Here is an 18867-nt window from a genome sequence, read left to right as displayed (position 1 = left end):
TATGATTGTTTTTACACATCCTCATTATACACATGTGGTTGTTAAAAGGGAAACTAAACAAGTGTTCTTTTGCCCTGTAAATGTAGTTTATAGAGCTGATTCTTACCATTGGCTATACAGATAGGTGTTTTCTATTTTGTTAATCATTAAGCATTTGTAAATTCAAATTAGGCTTGAGATTTTTTGTAAAGAAGTAATAAAAAATCTGATGTTCTGTGTCTGAACCAGGTAATATGATTTGTGAACTTCGGCATTGTTTTTACTCTGCTCTGAAAAGTTTTGTTTTGTTTTGTTTTTTGAAAAATGTATGTTTATATGTGTGTTGATGTTCCTCGTATCCAACCAATATCCAAGTAAACTGTATACCAGTATTCAGACCAATCTACAGTATCATACACTATAAATCTGATTATTTGGTTGGGCTAAGATTTAGGTACTCAAAATTAAGGCATAACTGGAACCATTTTTTCAGGGTATCACCTGAGTAAAAAACACAGAGTCTTTAATTTTTAAGATTTTCATACAGTGAAAACACAGTATTTAGAAAAAGACCAGAAACAGCTTCAACACTTAGGAATGACTTTAGTAACAAAGCAGCATATACTAGAAAAATCTATAATATGTTCACCTATAAAACCTGGTATTATGTTACCTGATGTTAGCTAGACTAAAATATTACACGTTTAGGAGACCACATTCATTCACAAGTCATTTCTCCACAAGCTAAATAAGGAAGAGGAGGCATTGGGGAAGAGTCTTTTGCTTTGAATCTGCCCACTTGTAGATTCTATCACTTACTATTCCTCTTAAACCTGCCCTCACTCCCACCTCCTTTGCATCCAGTAATTTTATTAGTTATTTACTGAGTTTCATGCTTAGGAAAACATAGCTCATTTGTGGAATTATTCACATGTGAACTTTGTTTGGCTTCATTTATCACTCTGAAAGTCTTATTTTCCAGGAATTGATTCACTTAGAAATAATGTTGAAACTTTTCATAAGGAATCTTCTAACGGGTTTTGGATTTACTTTTCTAGCCAGATCTTCTGGCCTTTTGGGACACCAGAATGTTGCCTCCTTGTTTTAGAAAAATGTACTAGAAGATTAACCATTAACTGGCCTTTATTTAACTAATTAATTCAAGATGTGTAATTCAGTTCAATTAAATTTTTCTTTTGAATGCTTTTTAGAATTTTAGATCATTCTTGAAACATTCTTGCTTAAGAATAGTTCATAAAACAGGTATGAGATTTATAGTAATCCAAATAGGGATAAAGAAGAGCTAACAAAATAGATTAAAATAAAATCCTGCAATAGGTAATTCCATGAAATGTTGCATGGCTCTCCAAGGAAGAAGATATGTCTGTTTCCCAACCAATAGAAAAATAAGGAAAAAAAATTTGTATGGAGGCTTGGCATTTAAACAGAAGTTGCCAGAAAGTCCCTCTCTAATAGACTTTTCAAAAACCTCTTTTCCTGAATTTTTAGTAAAGAAGTAAAATTGCTTAGGCCAAAATACATTGTAGCTTTGTCTTACCTAGTTTAGGTCTGTGCTTGATGACCATTGGAATGACCATAAACATCACATCCTGAGCCATTGAAGGAAGGGGAACTGTATTTGAAAATTAGTGAAATGCAATAATCCTCAAACCAGGAATCATCAGCTTGCTATAATAAAAGATGTATGGCTCTAAGTCATATTTTTTCAGGGTTCTGTGACATTTTCATTAATCACGCTGCCAGTGTGTACAGAAACACCCATTTTGTTATAAAATTTGGTGATTGTTTAGACTATTAGATAAGATAGCATGAATATTAAGTCAGATCACATCATCTTAAAATAACACATAAGTGATTAAGTAGAATTGTTGGTGGAAACCATTCAGGATAAAAAGTGCAGAACAGTTCAGAGCTCCTGTACAGACTGCGCGTCTGTCTGAAATCAGGTTTAAAAAGTGGCCCTGTCTCCAGCTGACTCGTTTTGTCAGACTGAGTCACAGGATTAACCCTTGACATATTCCTTTAAAAAAAAAAAAAGGCAAAGATTAAACAACTGCATTCACTAGAGCAGCACTTGATCCATCTATATGCCTTTTTTCCTGTAATATGATTCTTAAGAAAAAAAATTGTGCTGCAGCTGTTGCATAGATTAAATTAGAATTTTTTCAAAAAATATTTTTGAAGAAGAGAAAAAAGACTTATAAAAGATCATTTGTAATTGTGATAAAACGACAGTTTTCATCAACCAGTTGTAGTTCATTTGGGGTAAGGCCAACTTCAAAAAAATGATATTTGGGGGTAACAAAAGACCTTGCCATAGCACACAACTGGACTATAGGAACATTTTATTTAGGTTACCACTATTTTCTTGATGATTTACTGTATTTGAAAAATTAGCTTAATGTCCTGTGTATGTAGATATCTCTAAGTTTCTGCTTCCACTCTCAATTTAGGCAGTAGTGTATACCAAGTGAATATGTTGTGTACTGGGGAAGATGATGTTGTCTTAAATACACATGTATGGATTTTGTATCTCTGTTTTTAAAAGCAGGAATGAAAAGGAGAAGCAAAAGCTTTTAATTACTCAACTCTGTTTAGAAACTATTATGTTTCACATTCAGGTTTCCACTTTAATAGCAAACTTCTCCACTTGCTTAATAAACTACTTTAGAACAATAAAAGATTATACTGTCTGATTTTACTCTGAACTTTTTTAACCTGAATATTTGTTTATTCTTTTTAGAGTATCATGTCTCTAAAATAAAGAACTGATGATGAAATACTAAAATTTTCTTTGTGCTTTAATAGCCAAGATTGTGTAGTTGGGTTTACATTATAGTGTGTTTTATTAGACAAAATAGTACTCTGTATCACAAGTCCCAGAGAAATGAGCCTACTGTAAGTGGATTTTGTTGTTGTTGTTACCATCATATAAAAGTTGTCTCAAGTTGGAACAATGATTATAGGAAGAAATGTTCAAGTATTATCAGTGCTTCATGTCTTCTTTCTTTTCCCCATTCCTCTATTTCTATTCAAAAGTAAGTTTTTACATTTTTAATCATTAAGAGAAAAAGATGACTGATTTTCCTTTTTTTTTTTTTTAAGAGTAGTTGTTCTGTCAGAGAACGACTATATCTATGAAAGAGTAAAATTTACTTGAATGGTTTTAAGGCTTGGCATTGTTAATTGTAAATCAAAGCTTTTTACACAGTTCTCTAAGGATTGAAATGGGTCTTTGTGGTCTCTCAGGAGGGAGGAAGTTACAAACCACTCTGCAGACTGGCATTTTAATAGTCTGCTGTACAGTGATGTTCTTTTGCAGCTGCTGCTTAGTCTTTTCTGTATCTGGAGAATGTGGGGAGGTTTTATTGTTATTCCGATACCATCAGCTTTTAAACATTGTGAAGTTAGCTGGCCTTATTGTCTGATTTGGTTTTATTACTGTAATTTGATCAGTATGCTTCATAAGAATGGATTGGGGTTTTTTTTGTTTATTTTTTGCTCTCTTATTGAATGTTTCTGGAATATTTTAGAAGAGCTCTGCTTCATAAAGATGCTTTGAAAAAAGGTGATGTTCCCCTTTTTGCAGCTTGTTAGCTCTCCTCTGATTAGCACAGTTTTGTTAGAACCTATAAGGCACAGAGAGAAGAGAGAGTAATACAAAGAGGTTTTGACAGGGAGCAAGGAGACAAATGTTTCCATTCTGTTTCTCTGAGTTAGAATCCAGACAAATGCAAAAGACAAATTGAAAACTTTTTTAAATAACAAAATAATATGTGGAGAAACATGTATTTGCAGACAGTATCTAAAACGTTTTGACCTATGAGTATAATGAAATGCTTAAGTCTATGAGACGTTTCTATACCTTATTTTTCCTTTTTGAGAAATTTGAGCATTAACATAAAAATATGATTATATAAAGTATTCTTTAAGAACAATAATGAACTTGCAGGAAAGACTTTTAGGAAACTTTTTTTTTGTAAAAAAAAAAAACTTTTTTTTAATCAGCTGTAATGCACATCTTGTCTGTCATACACACCAGCCTTTCACACTTTTATATAAGGGAAAACAAAACCTTGTTTGTTTTTTCTATTTAACTACTGAATTCCTTTCACATATTAGATGGTCTAGAAGAGTGTAGTCCATTATAAACTTTTAACTGGTGTGGTAAATGAGGAATTTGAGGAGGTTTGTAACTGAAAATCGTATTATGTTTTTAAAAACATTTTATTTTCAAGATAATTTTTTTTAAGTTTTTATACTGAACTTTTTCAAGAAATGTGTTCCTTTCAACATTTTTTCCAATATGATTTTTATAACCTAAAAAAAAATCATGATCTGCTCTAGCTAGTTAAGAGGTACTTATGTGATGGGTCCGCTTTCTCCAGGAAGTGATTTTGTACAAGGCTTAACTGTCTAGATCCTTCTTGTTACACATGATTCAATGTTTCCAATTCCTGATAGCTTGATCATGTGTTTATCAAAGTTGGAAAGCAACTTTAGACAGGCCAGATGGTAATGTTGCTAGAGGTGTATAGCAAGCTGTGTTTCCCTGCCACCTGTACTCTAATTTAATTAATTAAAACTAAAAAACAGATTGAGAGATGTCAGTTTGCCTTTCTTTGAGAGAGAGTTATGTATCATATATATGACAAAATTAACAACTTCCTGGGACATTTATATCTAGGACACTATATCTCTTTTCATTATTTAGCATTCCTAAGTGACTTGTATTTTTTTAATACCCAAACTTTGTCTTCTTGGTATCCTCCACCAATGCAAGGACTTGATAGAAATTGAAAGAGGTTACTTACAGCATAAACCCTCCCCTCCCTCTCTGATCTGTGAGTTGGTTCAGTCCTATTTTGCATAAGTTCCTTTTGAGTAGATCCATGTGTGGATGCATAGTGCTGAAGACTTAACTCTGTTTGGCTGTGTGGATGTATGTCTTGGAGAGAAGCTGTATGCATTAGCTGCAAACTAACATTTTCAAAATCAACATGTATTGTGCTTATCCTGTCCCTGGAATGGGCAGCAATTCTTTGATGTATTACTACAATGGGAAAACGGTAAGTCCTTTTCTTTGTTCATATAGCTTCTAAATGACTTGTTTAATGGAAAATAGTGTAGATTAAAACTGCTTTTTACTAAGACCTGTGAGGTTTTATTATTTTCTGCAAACATTTAAACTGTGTGTTTCTTTGTAAGTAGTGTCAGTAAAGTTGCCTTTGACACTGTTACTCAATAGTTGTTGGCTTTTATTTTAGAAATAGTATAGAAAATAAACCTGAATTTGTGACTTATTATTTTTAATGCCTGATATCTTTAATAGCAATGAGCTTGAAAGTACATTTTTTCAATGTTTTTTATATTGTAAACATAATTTATATATAAAATATATACACATTCACAGAGAGAGAGGATTGTTTGATGCTTTGTAGATAGAAAGGAAAGATGAAAGTCATCTTGGATATTCATAAAAATAACAAGTATGAAGCTCTGGGAATGATTAGGGAAGCAGTCAGCTAGTGAGGGCCGTATTTCCTGTTTGGAGTTTCAGGTCCAGAGCCTGACTTTACTGGGATACCATCTGTTTCCAATCAAACTAGAATTTTGACCCTGTACAGATTCATAAAGTAAATCACTATTTTTCAAAGAATGCATTTAAACATTTTCCAAAGAATGTATTGCTGGGCAATTTATAGCACATGGTTAGATGTTTTAAAATAATACCTTTCTGTGTTGCTAAGCAAAGCTTTTCTTAATATTATTTAGTATATTTCTACAAAAGTATCTTTAAGAGGATTTTGTATATTCTAAAAGTGAGCTTCACTGGAAAATTAGGAGTTATCCTTGTAAGATAATTGATAAACATGGTAAAAATGTTATACTACTGAATAACAATCTTGGATTTATGTGAAGTTCAGTATTTTCCTCCTTAATCTTTACCAAAAAAATTTTCCCCTCAGGTGTCTTATTAAATACACATATGACTTTAGTGATTTGGGGGGGGGGGGTCAAGAGTGGAGGCATTTTTAGTGTTTGAAGTTATAAAGAAAATATAATCACATTTTCCTAAAATAGGTATAAAATCAGATATGCTTGTTCCTTCCCTTTTTTACTGGTTGAAATGTTTTAAAGTAGCATATGGTTCTAACCAGGATACATGAGAACTAATGAAAGCACTTTCTCATTCTCTGACTGCTTTGGGAAGGCCTCTTTGGACTCTGATAGCATTTGGTTAACTTTTGGTAAGCTTTCTTAATAGATGATAATCAAGCCAGAATATCCTGAACTTATTTAAAAAGTATGTATTCACACTGCCCATATAAGCAGAGCTTTGGAGAATGTGAGAGGTGGATTTAGATGGGGGAATATAAGTGAAATTATTTGATCTTTGTATAGCTTCCTTGCTGTCTTTAAAATGTGAAAATACTTTTATATCCAATTCTAAGTAAAATAGTCATTTTGAAGATTGTGTGTCTGTGAGTTCAGTAAAATTAATTGTACAAGACCTCTGAAGCAGGGAGAGGCTATAACTCAAATTGAGTTTAGATTTTATTCTTTCAAGAGCACAGATCACTCTATTACAACATTTCTCTTTGTTCTACATTGGGTTGGGGGCAGGGGACAGCTTTGATGGTATTAAGTATTTCCAGACTTACGGTAGATGACCTAGCGGGTATGATAGAGAAGTGTAGCCTGAAAATTGATAGCCTGTGCCTGATATAGGTCAAAGGTGATTTTTTTTATTCTTCAAAAATGCATAAAGAACTGATACATTGCTTAATCCTCTGTATCATAAGGCCCTAGTCTATGTATTTTCCTATGTGTATTTTATTTTTACCACCTCTAGTTTTTTCATTATTCTCTTATAACTCTTCAATAAGAAAACGATGTAGTATGTAATTACATTATCCAAAGACTATGTGAATGCCTCACTTTATTGTGAATATTGATTGGAGAATGTCTACCCATCAATGGATTATGGTAAAAACTAGTACTTTAACTTAGTATTTCCAGACTCTAAGTGAAATATATACTTCATTCAGTTACGGAATTTTTATATAATCCTCGTAGTGAACAGGTTAAATTTAAGCTCACTCTTTAATCCCACTTTACAGTTTATTTTAGATGATAGGGCAGGTTAATAGTTTGAAATGGTAACAAGTTCCCATTGATTTCATTTTTAAGATCCCATTGTGGGTGTTAAGGGAGCAAGAAATCCTAATTGGTACTGGTCTTAAAATGCTTTCTCTTTTTTTCGGGTTTTTATTTTTATATTTTCAAGTTGGTTTCGTGTATTTAAGGATGTTTGAGGTATTTTAACAATAAGACTGAATAGTCTTTAGCAAAAAACAGATTAGTGAGAGAAGAGGTTTTCTGTATTTTATTATTTAAGATTTTGTGGTCATATTATGTTGTTGGAAGTATAACAGGCTTGGGCATCCATATGCAGAAACGCCAAGATGTTAACCCTATTTTTCCCACTATTTGAAAAGAGAAGGGCTTAATAATCTGTATCATATGTAACCTTTGTGTAGTTGTATTCTGTAACATACTGTAAAATATTAATATGTTTATCATAAACAGGAAACTGAAAACCATTTTGAATATCAAGTTTTTGAGATTTAAAAAATAGCAAGGAATAATGGGTTTCTGAGCTTCCTTATGTATAAAGAACTTGGCCTGCATTCAGTTTTCTCATTGATATGACTAAATTGTGTCCTTTATGCAGAAAGGTAGAAAGTCTTAGAGGTAAAGGAAGTAAAGTTTTGGGAGGAGAGGATTCCTGTTTTCTTCACCTTGAGGATTCTGGAGTTTCGGCCTTCCTCTGATCTGATCAGCCTCCATTTTCTAGGCCTTGAACTGAAGATGCTACAGAGTGTTCCAGGTATAAAAATTGCAGCAAGTACAGACATGATGCTCTTTTAATTGTATGATGGGATTATTTTAATCTTATTAGAGACAACACAGAAATCCAAGTTTTGAAACGCAAGCTTAGAGATACACTTTTATTATTGAGCTTCTTTGGATGGAATCTGGGAAAGAAGAGACATGATTATAAAGGCTACTCTCTGTCAGGAACTATACTGAAGGCTTTATGTTTACCTCCTTTAACTCTCAAAACCTCTCTGTCATTTAGTTGTTACTACGATTCTTTTATAAATTAGGAAAACAAGGTTCCGGGAAGTTAGATAATTTGCTCAAGCCTCACCCAGTTAGTAAGTGCTGAGGTTAGAATTGAACCCAAATCTCTCTCCCAAGAGCAGGTTTTCCCAAAGGCAAGTTAACTAGTCTCCAAAGCAAAAGGCCAGACTTCATTTATCCTTACTTTAATTTGTATCAAAATATGCCACACTGGAAAGAAAATGTAACTGAGGAAAACAGGAGTCCACCCTTATAAACACATAATGTATGTTGCATATATGATGACACTAACAGTTTTATGAATGCAAATTGATGTAGTCAGTGAAGCAGATTTTTATTAGTTTCTATGGAAGAGCTTTAAACTAGATTTGTTTACTCAGGAAATCAGACTAGCTTGGTCTTCTTTTCTAATAGAACTCATAGTACTGAAAATTGGTTTAGCCATGGTTTTGGCACCTGCCTGCCCCTGTAGTTTGTATTTTCATAAGAATTAGAGTATGAAGTAGCTAATGTTTCATTGTAAATACTTCTAAGCCTTATTTTGCAAATAAACATTCTCAGTTAATAAAAGCACAGAAACCATCATGAAAGCATATAGATCTACATTTGGGTTCCATTGGGAATTTATTGCAAATTAACATGAGAGCGGAAAGTACAAGGGAATTAATTCAAATTTCTAGCCTGTGTATGGGTCCAGTAGAGTTAAATCTAACATTTGTATGATGAGGAAAACATGAATTAAAGAATTCTGAAATACAGTGCTAAAGACCTAGATAGAATGACAAGGACTTTAACTTAAATCTACTTTGAAGTTCCTCCGCTTTACCAAAACTATCTAGAATATAGATATAAATCCAAAAGGTTTTTTTTTTTTTCTTATTTTGTGAGCACAAATAACCAATGAGTTTAAAACTACAGCCGTTGCCAGGAGAGTATGTTGTCCCTGGTCAGCTTTATTAATGTTTTAGAAAGAAATATATATCCCTTTCCACTAGTTCATGAATGTGTTGAAGAGATTGGTGATGTATTGTTGGATCTAAATTTCTTTAAAATATAGGGAACTAAGGAATGACCCTCATTGCTTTGTTCAGTATATTAACTTAGCATACAAATTTCAAACCCAGTCCCTTAAAAATTCCATAGTTTCTCTCTCAGGAAAAACTGTGATTATTACAACAATGATAGCAGTTACAATAAAGAACTGGTGAAAAATGCCCAGTGATGTTAACTTAAGATTAATAAAAATGTGCTTGACTTCCTGAGACATTTTTCTCACAATTGAAAACCAGTAATATCCAACTGTGCTTGTTTGATAGCAGAATTAGTAATTGATTTTTAAGCTGCTTTGTACTAAAAACTGGAATTTTGTTTTCGTGTTGTTAGGAAATTTTACTTCATTTCACCCCTCAATATGTCTCTAGGAATTCTTGGGAAAATATATTGATCCCTTTATTTATGAAACTGTTGAATATAAAAGCACGTATTTTTATCCCTTTTACAGAAGTCCCAGTTGTGTTTTTAGCAGGCTAATTAGATAAAAGGAATCCTCAGAGATGGTTTATATGTCCCTGAGTTAGTCCTTGTACTTCAGACGTTGTGCTTTATAATGCCTTTGGTTTGAGTTCTTAGGGTATTTGATATTGAAACTATGTAAATATTTTCCCACATAGGCTTGGAATTACCGTAAAAACTCCAGTAGTAGATTGGACTTGATGGCAAAATGGCAAAATTTCTATTTTTATGAAGTAATAAGGTACTGAAAGCATTAAATATTTATCAAATCTGTTACTTAAGTATTCTTATACTGGAAAATTCTTTTTTTTTTTAAGATTTTATTTATTCATTAGAGAGAGAGAGAAAGAGAGGCAGAGACACTGGCAGAGGGAGAAGCAGGCCCCATGCAAGGAGCCCGACATGGGACTCGATCCCAGGACTCCGGGATCACACCCTGGGCTGAAGGCAGGTGCCAAACCGCCGCTGAGCCACCCAGGGATCCCCAGATACTGGAAAATTCTTAAATTAGGCAATGATTTTATAGATTTATTTAAAGTCATTAATGTCTTTCTTTGGGGTTATATTTCTTTTAATTTTTATTAGAGAAAGGAACAAGGAAGTTGGAAAGCCATAAATTTCAGAAACCTTAAAATTTTGCCATTTAGATTAAAGATGCTTTTTATTTAAGTTTATATGTTAGATCAGTATTCACAGAAAATAATGGCTCAAGAATGATCAGAAAAATTAATAGGAAATTGTTTTTAGGAAATTTCTTGAACTTCCTCTAACACCTACCTAGCATCCTTGTCTGAATCAGTATAATTCTTAAAGCAAAAGTTTTCTTTACTCTTTTTTTTAAACAGCCTCTTTTTACTAAATTCAGGGCCCCCAAAATTCAGAATTAGAAACTGTTTGTATTATTGTGTGAGGAACTTGGATGGGTTCATCATCAATAACCAAAAAATAAATTCTTATAGTAATTACCTAGTTTTTCTTAATTTTTAAGTGTTGACCCTTAACATGTATATTTTATTTTATTTTATTTTTAACATGTATATTTTAAAAATTATTGGCCCAGGGGTTTAAATACAGTTCTGAAAGGTATAATTTTCCTTAGGTTGTGGTTTTCTTTTTTTTTTTTCAGTGACCTAGATTTTTTTTCCCTGGTTTTAGGTCCTCAGGTGGTATATCTTGTAAGTGTATTATTGTTTAATACAAAATATAGTTATATAAAAATCAGATAAATTAAGTGGCTATTCCTGATTATAATATTACACTTTTATTTTGAAATTGTGGTGTAGGGTACATTAGCCAAACGTTTTGTTACCTTGGTAAGTTGATAAAGACTGTGCTAAAGATGATTTCTCTTACTAAACTTTTCACATACGGGAGGTCCTTGTTAGCATGTATTAAAGTGCTTAATGTTACTTAAAATACTGGAATTTAAGGAAGACTGCTATTTACATCATCTTGACAATAGGGCTAATAGATGCCTAAATATAATGAAATCTTAATAATAATTACTGTGTTAAGAACATATTCAGATAAGCTTTTCCATCTTTCTTTTTTCCAAATCAGGTGAAGATGTTCCTAAATCATTAAGACAGTTTAGGCTAATACTGGTTTTCATAGGCCTGGACTCCAAGAATATTTCTTTCAAAATAATTTATGCAATTCTAAACTGAGTAAGGAAAAATGATTTAGACCTATGTTGTTCAGTATAGTAACCACTAGTTGCATGTGACTATTTGATTAAAGTAAAATTAAAAATTCAGTTCCTCAGCTGTACTGTTCATACTTCAAGTGTTCAATAGTCACATGTAACTAGTGGCTACTATATTGTATAGCACAGATGTAGAACATATTTATCATCACAGAGACCTCTGTTGGATAGTGCTCATCTAAAGCATTCCTCTCATTTTCTGTGGAAGGATATCTTAATTAAGATTTATAGCTATTCTCACATACTAAAGAATTCCTAACTCATCTCCTATCATTTGGGACGTTTAAAAATATCAGCCACCACACAGGCTATGGATCTATTTTTAAAGGCATGGAGAATGACATCGTCTTTTAACCCATCACTGGATGTGACACAATTTAAAAAAAAATGAAAAAGAAAAACCTAATCTTTTTTAGCAAAAGCTGCTACTTCGCATCTTTTCTCAATAATTATCAGAAAATCATTTATGGCTCCCTGCCTGACAAGGATGTTTCCAGTATTAATCACAGGAAGGATGCATTGAATTCAAGAACACAGTGCACAGCTCCAGCCTTTAGAGCTGAACAGAGAATGATCTGCCCTGAATTAGGAGTTATCCATATGACAAAACTGAATCATCTAAGCAAGTAAAAAGGAATGTTTTTGTTAACTTGACTCCCAGTTGGTTGAATGAGCTAAAACATCCCAAGGATAATTGTGTAATCACTGTAAAGAGTAATTGTGAATATTCGCCCCTGAAATGCTCTGTCACTCTTAAAAAGTAAGTTTGGGTGGGTGACATGAGGACATTAAAGATATTGATGTGGATTTGTTCTTTTCAACCAGACTTAACAGGAAGGGATCTTAGATTTTCAGTTATATTCATTCAAGTTGGAATAAATGTTACAGTTCTGTTCACCAGACACTCAAAATTTCTCTCATCACCATTCCTGGAGGATAAAATGTGTAAGTGCTTGGGAAAGAAGACAGTGTCATGATAACAGTTGTGAGCCTTTCATTCTGAAATGGAAGTTAGAATTCTAAAGAAAAGTTATAAATATCTACCACATTTTAATACAACATCTTAAATTATTTAATTATACCTTCTTTTAGGTTTTTTTTTTTAATTATTATTAAGTAATCTCTACACCCACCGTGGGGGTCAAACTCACAAACCTGAGATCAAAAGTCACAAACTCTACCGACTGAGCCAGCAAGGCGCCCTTCTATTTCTCTTTTGAATAGTTTGATTCCTGGTAGATTTTAATTATTTTAAAGCATATATATTCCTTTCTCTTAATTTTAAGATTGTTTGTTGTGATACAAAATCATACTGAAGATGTAAACGTATGATTAGATCATTAACTAGAGAAAAAAAACCTGGCATCTATGTGCAGGTGATCAGATGACATAAGCAGTCTGGTTTTAATTTGTGGCCAGTACTGATTGTAACTAAAAGAGACTTGCTCTTTTTGTGGAATTGGCTGACTATTCCCCTACATCTGGAGTTAATAAAGTCTTTGAGACCACATCAGTTGCGCTTTGCCGCAAGAACCCTTTGATCTGAAAAATTGAGACTGGCACAACTGCTGCTTCATAACATTGCATCTATGTTTTTGCAAGCTATGTTTAAGATACCAAAAGTAAAGTTATTTGGCCGGTGTTAGAAATGCTGTTAGATGGGCCTCTTTAAGAACCAGGTTTTTCAAACATTTTTATTATGATTAAAAACTGTGAACTTATGTTAGTTAAATAAATGATAAGCTTTTTTAATAGTTTAGAGTTTTTACCATTTTCATTTATAAGATCTATCTTTTAAAAGTCCATTCATTCCTTTTCAAAGTCTGTTTATAAAAACTAACATTAAAAACAATTTTACCTCTAAAATGAGCCTTGTTTTTTCCATACAGCTTAAAATTTTTACATAAGAATAGGCAAGTCTCTTCTGCTTTTGTTGTGTTTATCTTGGTTTTCTTGTTTTCCATGACAGTGATTATCTGATCAGCATATTCTTCTTCATTTAACAGTGATTATAAATCAGTACATTCAGGTTTATCCTTTATTTGCTTTTATAATTGCAAAAATTTAGAATCTTTTAAAGTGTAGTATATTATGTATGGAATACAGTGAATTGAATGGGAATAAAGGTAAATATAAATTGACAAATTATGTAGATTTTTTTGTGAGATGACACATCACAATGAGTTTTTTTCACAAGTTGGAGGCTTAGATATTATTTCAATCTATAACCTGGATAGAGTTAGAGAATTTTGTATTTCATGCTTTGATATCATGATGGTGTATATATAGTAAATAAGCATTTGTGACAAGAAGCATATGTTCTAATGCTGTCTTCTAAATTTTATCTCATTTGTATTTTCTCACTGGTCTTTGGATTTACTTTATTCTTCATTGTTTGTAGTTTCAGCCTAGTTTGGAAAAATCTATGTATAAAAGGGACAGAGGACATCTAGGTGTAGCTAAGTTTAGATACTGATACTTGTTTAAAAGAAAAAAAGTGCAAAATTCCTTTCCTAAAAACTCTTCCTGCCCATCAGCCTATGTAATACATTCCAAACGCCTTTGTACATACCCAGTTATTTCACTCTGACACTGTCTTATGTATAGCACTAAACTAGAAAAATATATTTAGTATGTGTAATGGGGAAGAAAACACATTTTATCTGCCATATTCCTTTATCTAGGGTCTTTCTAGGTGGTTCTTAGGTCTTGTCCCAAACTTGTCAGCACAGGTATGTAGTTTTTACCTCTGGGATATGAGAGGAAACTAACCTAAGTAACATAAAAAAGATACACCTGTGCTAGTATTAAACCAACTAGTTGGCAAGAAATGTAAAATAACTTTTTAATCTTCTATTTAGCATGAAATGTATTTCTAAGTATTATGCAGACAAAAATTAAGAAACAGCCCTTAAGAACTGAAAAAGGGCAATATTTTGTAGAATAATGGCTCCTACAAGAATGACAGAAAGATAATTGAGATATTATTAGCTAATCGTGCTTACTATGCTAAAAGCATTGTATATGTATTATCTCATCTGATTTTCCCATCAACCCCCTGATGCAAGTACTGTTAGCACCATCTTACCAATGAGGAAATTGAGTCTTGGAAGCTTAGGTAATTTGTCAAGAGGCTTTATAGTTAGTTAATGCCTCAGAGGAAGAATAAATGAATATAAATGATAGTTTATGTAAATAAAATTTTGACTTGCATTTTAATCTCAGTGTGTGCTTCCTCAACTTTTTTATTAGTGCATAGATATACATGCTCAGGATAAAATACCAGAATATGTGAAAGGACATAAAGTAGATGTCTTCCTTCCCAGTTCTAAGTCCAGAGGTGTAACCACTAAGTTTCTTACGTGTAATTCCAGAAATATTCTATGCTTGTGCCTAAAAGATGTGTATGATTGTTTTTATACATGCTCTCATAATTTTAATAAAGTAGCTATTTTCTTCTACTTAAGTAAACACTTAGGATTTTTATTTTGGAGTGACATTTAATGGATGTACTCTTATCTCACTAAACAAAAGAAATATATTTTCTATGCTGTTCACAATAGGACACTTTTTCATTCTTCCTGACTCTTGGTTTACTCTTTTATAGAGTGTGCATCACCTTAATTGTTAATTTGTTTTCCTTTTTGATTTTAGCAATCATGATGAGAATGGTTTTATCCTATTTTGATTATTAAGGTTATTTAGCTGCCCATTTAGTTTTGCGGAGAAATGGCTATGTTGGCCATTTGCCAATTCAAAATGTTCATAGTTTGCTTATCTGAAACAAAGGTTTACCAAGGGAAATTAATACTGCTCTGACAAATGAGATTTTTCTCTTTTTTTAAGATTTTATATATTTTATTTTAGAGAATGCATGTGCACATCAGCAGGGGGAGGGAGAGGAGGAGGAGAATAGAGAATCTCAAGCCGACTCTGTGCTGAGTGCAGAGCCAGATGCTGGGCTCGATCCCATGATCCTGAGATCATCACCTGAGTAAAACCAGGACCCTCAACTGACTGAGCCACCCAGGGACCCCTAAATAACTTTTCTTAAAGCTGTGGCAGACTTGAAAGTTTACTTAAAGTTAAAATCCCTCAGCAGAATTTGCTTTTAATTTTGCTAACCCTACTAAGTTAAGCAAGTTTCTGGAAACCTGCGTTGTGCCTCTTATGGTTATCCTTTAATAATAATAAAGTATAGTGACTCTTTAACCCAACTCATTTTGATTTTGTTAAGTCTTGTAACAGTGAAAAGAATGAATTTTATGCACCCAAATTCTATTTCATGCTGTATTCAAAAGACATTGTTTCCACCACCACATTTTGAATCCAAATAAGCCTATATGAATTTGTTTTGTAAACAAAACAACATTTATGACATCATTCAGCCACTTGGTGTAATTGTCACACAAAGATGCATATGGGGATTTTTGGAGTAGTATTTTTCTCTAGTAATCAGCTAAAAACAAATACGTAGACAGTAAGATTATTATATATGTGGATTTTTTGTCAGTTTCTTTGGATTTGTGGCAGCCCTTTATACAGATATTAACTGGGCCTTTTTAGGCCCTTTATGAAATGTAACACTCATTTTACATAAGTGATATATATGATAGTCATTTACATTTTAATTAAATTTCCTGTTTAATTTAAAGGTATATGCACCATCCCCAAATTCAGATGATTTCAACCGTGAATCTCCTAGTTATCCATCTCCCAAGCCACCAACCAGTATGTTTGCTAGCACTTTCTTTATGCAAGGTAAGTACTGCCAAATAGTTGTCAATCCTACAGCAGTTATATCTATTGTATATTAGCTAATATTTTAAGATTGTGAGGAAAAAGAATACCTATACAGGAATTCAAATGTTATTTATGTAGGTATTTTTGACCAAAGTAAATTAAAATTTGGTTTAAAATTTCTAATGCTGTTTATTGCTGATTGCAGTATAGTTGGACTATCCAGCAAACCATTGGTGTGTCCATCTAGTATTGATCAAAATAATAAAGGACTTCAGTTGAAAAAAATGAGTAGAACTACTTTTTCTCATTTTAGAATTTAAACAAATGAAAGATATTAACACTAGTTTCTTGTTTAAATTATAGACTCTTATCACTCCTAGAATGATCAATATAAAGTGTGGATATCAAAGAACAGAATAAGGCTTGTTAAAAAATAAAAAGTGTTGCATTTCCTTTAATTCATATCTAGCAAATCATTTTTATTTGGTCTCCTATGGTTTTGAACTATGGGAAGCTTATACTATGGAAGCAGTAAATCACTACATAAACACTTCCTGAACTTTACACTCGTGAGTGAAGTCATTACTAACACATTTCACACTATAAGGTAGTCATTATCAATTACTTATGTTTTCTATCAGAGAAACTTCTTTATTCCACAGTTTCATAATATTTGATATAATGTACATTGCTTATTATAAAGAATTTTTTGGTATATTTCTGGTTATACTATTCAACCAAAATTAAATCCAACCTATCCTCAAATTTGAGATTTCAACCAAAATTAAATCCAAACTATTCTCAAATTTGAGATTTTTATTATCCTCTTTGATATTAATTTAGATCATTTGAGGATTTTTATGACAACCTGCCTACTGCAGTTTGGTGTACTTTTTTTCCCACTCTAATTATAAAGCTTTCTTCCCTTCTTTTAAATAGTAATTACACAGTTTGGAGGGAAAAAAACTAAGAAGACTGGATTGGGAAAGGGAGGGAAGAAGTATCTGGAGGGTGTCTTTTTGAATTCTTACAGCATCAAAATAAAAGAAAAAATTTTAGCTAAGAAAAATTTTGTATTTCTCTTTTCGTCTTAGATGGGACCCACAATTCTTCTGACCTTTGGAGTTCATCAAATGGGATGAGCCAGCCTGGTTTTGGTGGAATTCTGGGGACCTCTGCTTCCCACATGTCTCAATCCAGTAGTTACGGCAGTCTTCATTCACATGACCGCTTGGTAGGCTGTAACATATGACTAGGGTGCAGCAATACTTTGTCTTCGTTTGTGTTTTTCTTTGGATTACAAGTTTAAGAATTGATTCTGCCAAAACTTCTAACATTTGAAATACTTCTAGGCTCACTGTATTTAGTATGCCTTTTTCAAAAGTAAATGACAATAGCAGCGCTCTTCCAGCTGCTAACTTGTAATGTTCTCTTTGACCTGTATAATAGTTGTCCAGTTATATGTGCATATTATTCAGAAAATGTATTTAATAGATCATGTTTCTTTCCCTCTTTCTCTAGAGCTATCCTCCACACTCAGTTTCACCAACAGACATAAACACGAGTCTCCCACCAATGTCTAGCTTCCATCGTGGCAGTACCAGCAGTTCGCCTTATGTTGCTGCCTCGCACACTCCTCCCATCAATGGATCAGATAGCATTCTAGGTGAGCTGTTTTGGGTTGGCAAAACTCCCTAAAACCTACTTTGGGGATTTAAATGAAAACCGACCCCACATCTTTCAATATGCTTTTTAGTGTTAAGTTTTAAAATGAGAAAGAAAGGAAGAAAAACTTTTTAATTTTCATTAATGTAGAAACTGGTAAGGAACCCATCTTTAACTTAAGTGTAACACATACACAATATGTGCTGATTTACCGTGACAGTGTGTGAAATAATGGTAGAGAGCACTCTTGAAATCATGGCAGAATGCAAAAAAAAAAAAAAAAAAAAAGACATGCCTACCTGCTAAAATTCTTCATTTGTTTTCTACCTGAAATATCCAGGAACCAGAGGGACTGCTGCTGGAAGCTCACAGACAGGTGATGCACTTGGAAAGGCTTTGGCATCTGTGAGTGTTGATTTTACCTATTCTGCTAAATGAATTTTACGGTACTGAATGCAGTGGCTATATTTTGTGGACAGTACATGCCATAGTTAAAGGGTGTAGTTACAACACAACTTCATATCTCATTTAGAACTCTTCTCGGTTTGTATTGATTATTGCTGTCCTTAAAATAAATCAGGAGAACACTGTCTCACCCCACTCCCACAACCCTGTCCTTCTAAATTCAATTTAAATACGTCTTTGATTTAATGAAACAGATGTAGATAGAAGAGAAATTTGCGAATTTTTAGATCTAAAGCAAAAATTACTGAGATTGTTAAATTTATGTATTGGTTTTAAATAAACACTTAGTGAATTGCCCATGTAAGTCGGATGGAACCAAGAAAGACAACTCAGTTATTCTTTTGGTCCACAGAAGAAAGTGTGTTCATAGGAAATTTTTCCAAGGAAGAAAGTATTTTGCATATTTTTTAAAAGGAAAAATAATCATCTGCAACTGATTCAAGAAATAGGAAAGGAGAGTCTTCCCCAAAAAAGCCAGATTAATTGAAGAACACATGCTAACATGAGTAAAACTGATTTGAAGGAATCCCATAGTATTTTCTTGAGCAGCTAATTTATATCACATCAGGACATTAATGACAAAGCAATGATTGTTTTAATAGCTGATCCTTAAAACATTAAAACTG

General features: G+C 32.8%; 1 protein-coding gene across 11 annotated transcripts in view; it reads left to right on the top strand.

The window, feature by feature from the left end:
* TCF12 (transcription factor 12) overlaps positions 1–18867 on the top strand; it is a 375082-nt gene that overhangs the window by 311475 nt on the left and 44740 nt on the right. For 8 of the 11 annotated variants that reach the window (XM_055319710.1, XM_055319706.1, XM_055319716.1 and 5 more), the window contains 4 exons: positions 16024–16129; positions 17206–17345; positions 17633–17777; positions 18117–18181. In XM_055319710.1, the coding sequence (XP_055175685.1) occupies positions 16024–16129; positions 17206–17345; positions 17633–17777; positions 18117–18181 (456 nt within the window). Of the gene's footprint in view, positions 1–4916; positions 5070–16023; positions 16130–17205; positions 17346–17632; positions 17778–18116; positions 18182–18867 lie in introns of those variants that run through there. The other 3 variants (XM_055319717.1, XM_055319715.1, XM_055319714.1) reach the window with 1 other exon arrangement.

This window comes from Nyctereutes procyonoides, unplaced genomic scaffold (assembly GCF_905146905.1).
Source record: "Nyctereutes procyonoides isolate TBG_1078 unplaced genomic scaffold, NYPRO_anot_genome, whole genome shotgun sequence".
NCBI classification, from domain to species: Eukaryota; Metazoa; Chordata; class Mammalia; order Carnivora; family Canidae; genus Nyctereutes; species Nyctereutes procyonoides.
The sequence above is the reverse complement of the archived record's forward strand: the minus strand, read 5'-3'. Positions and strand labels throughout refer to the sequence as shown.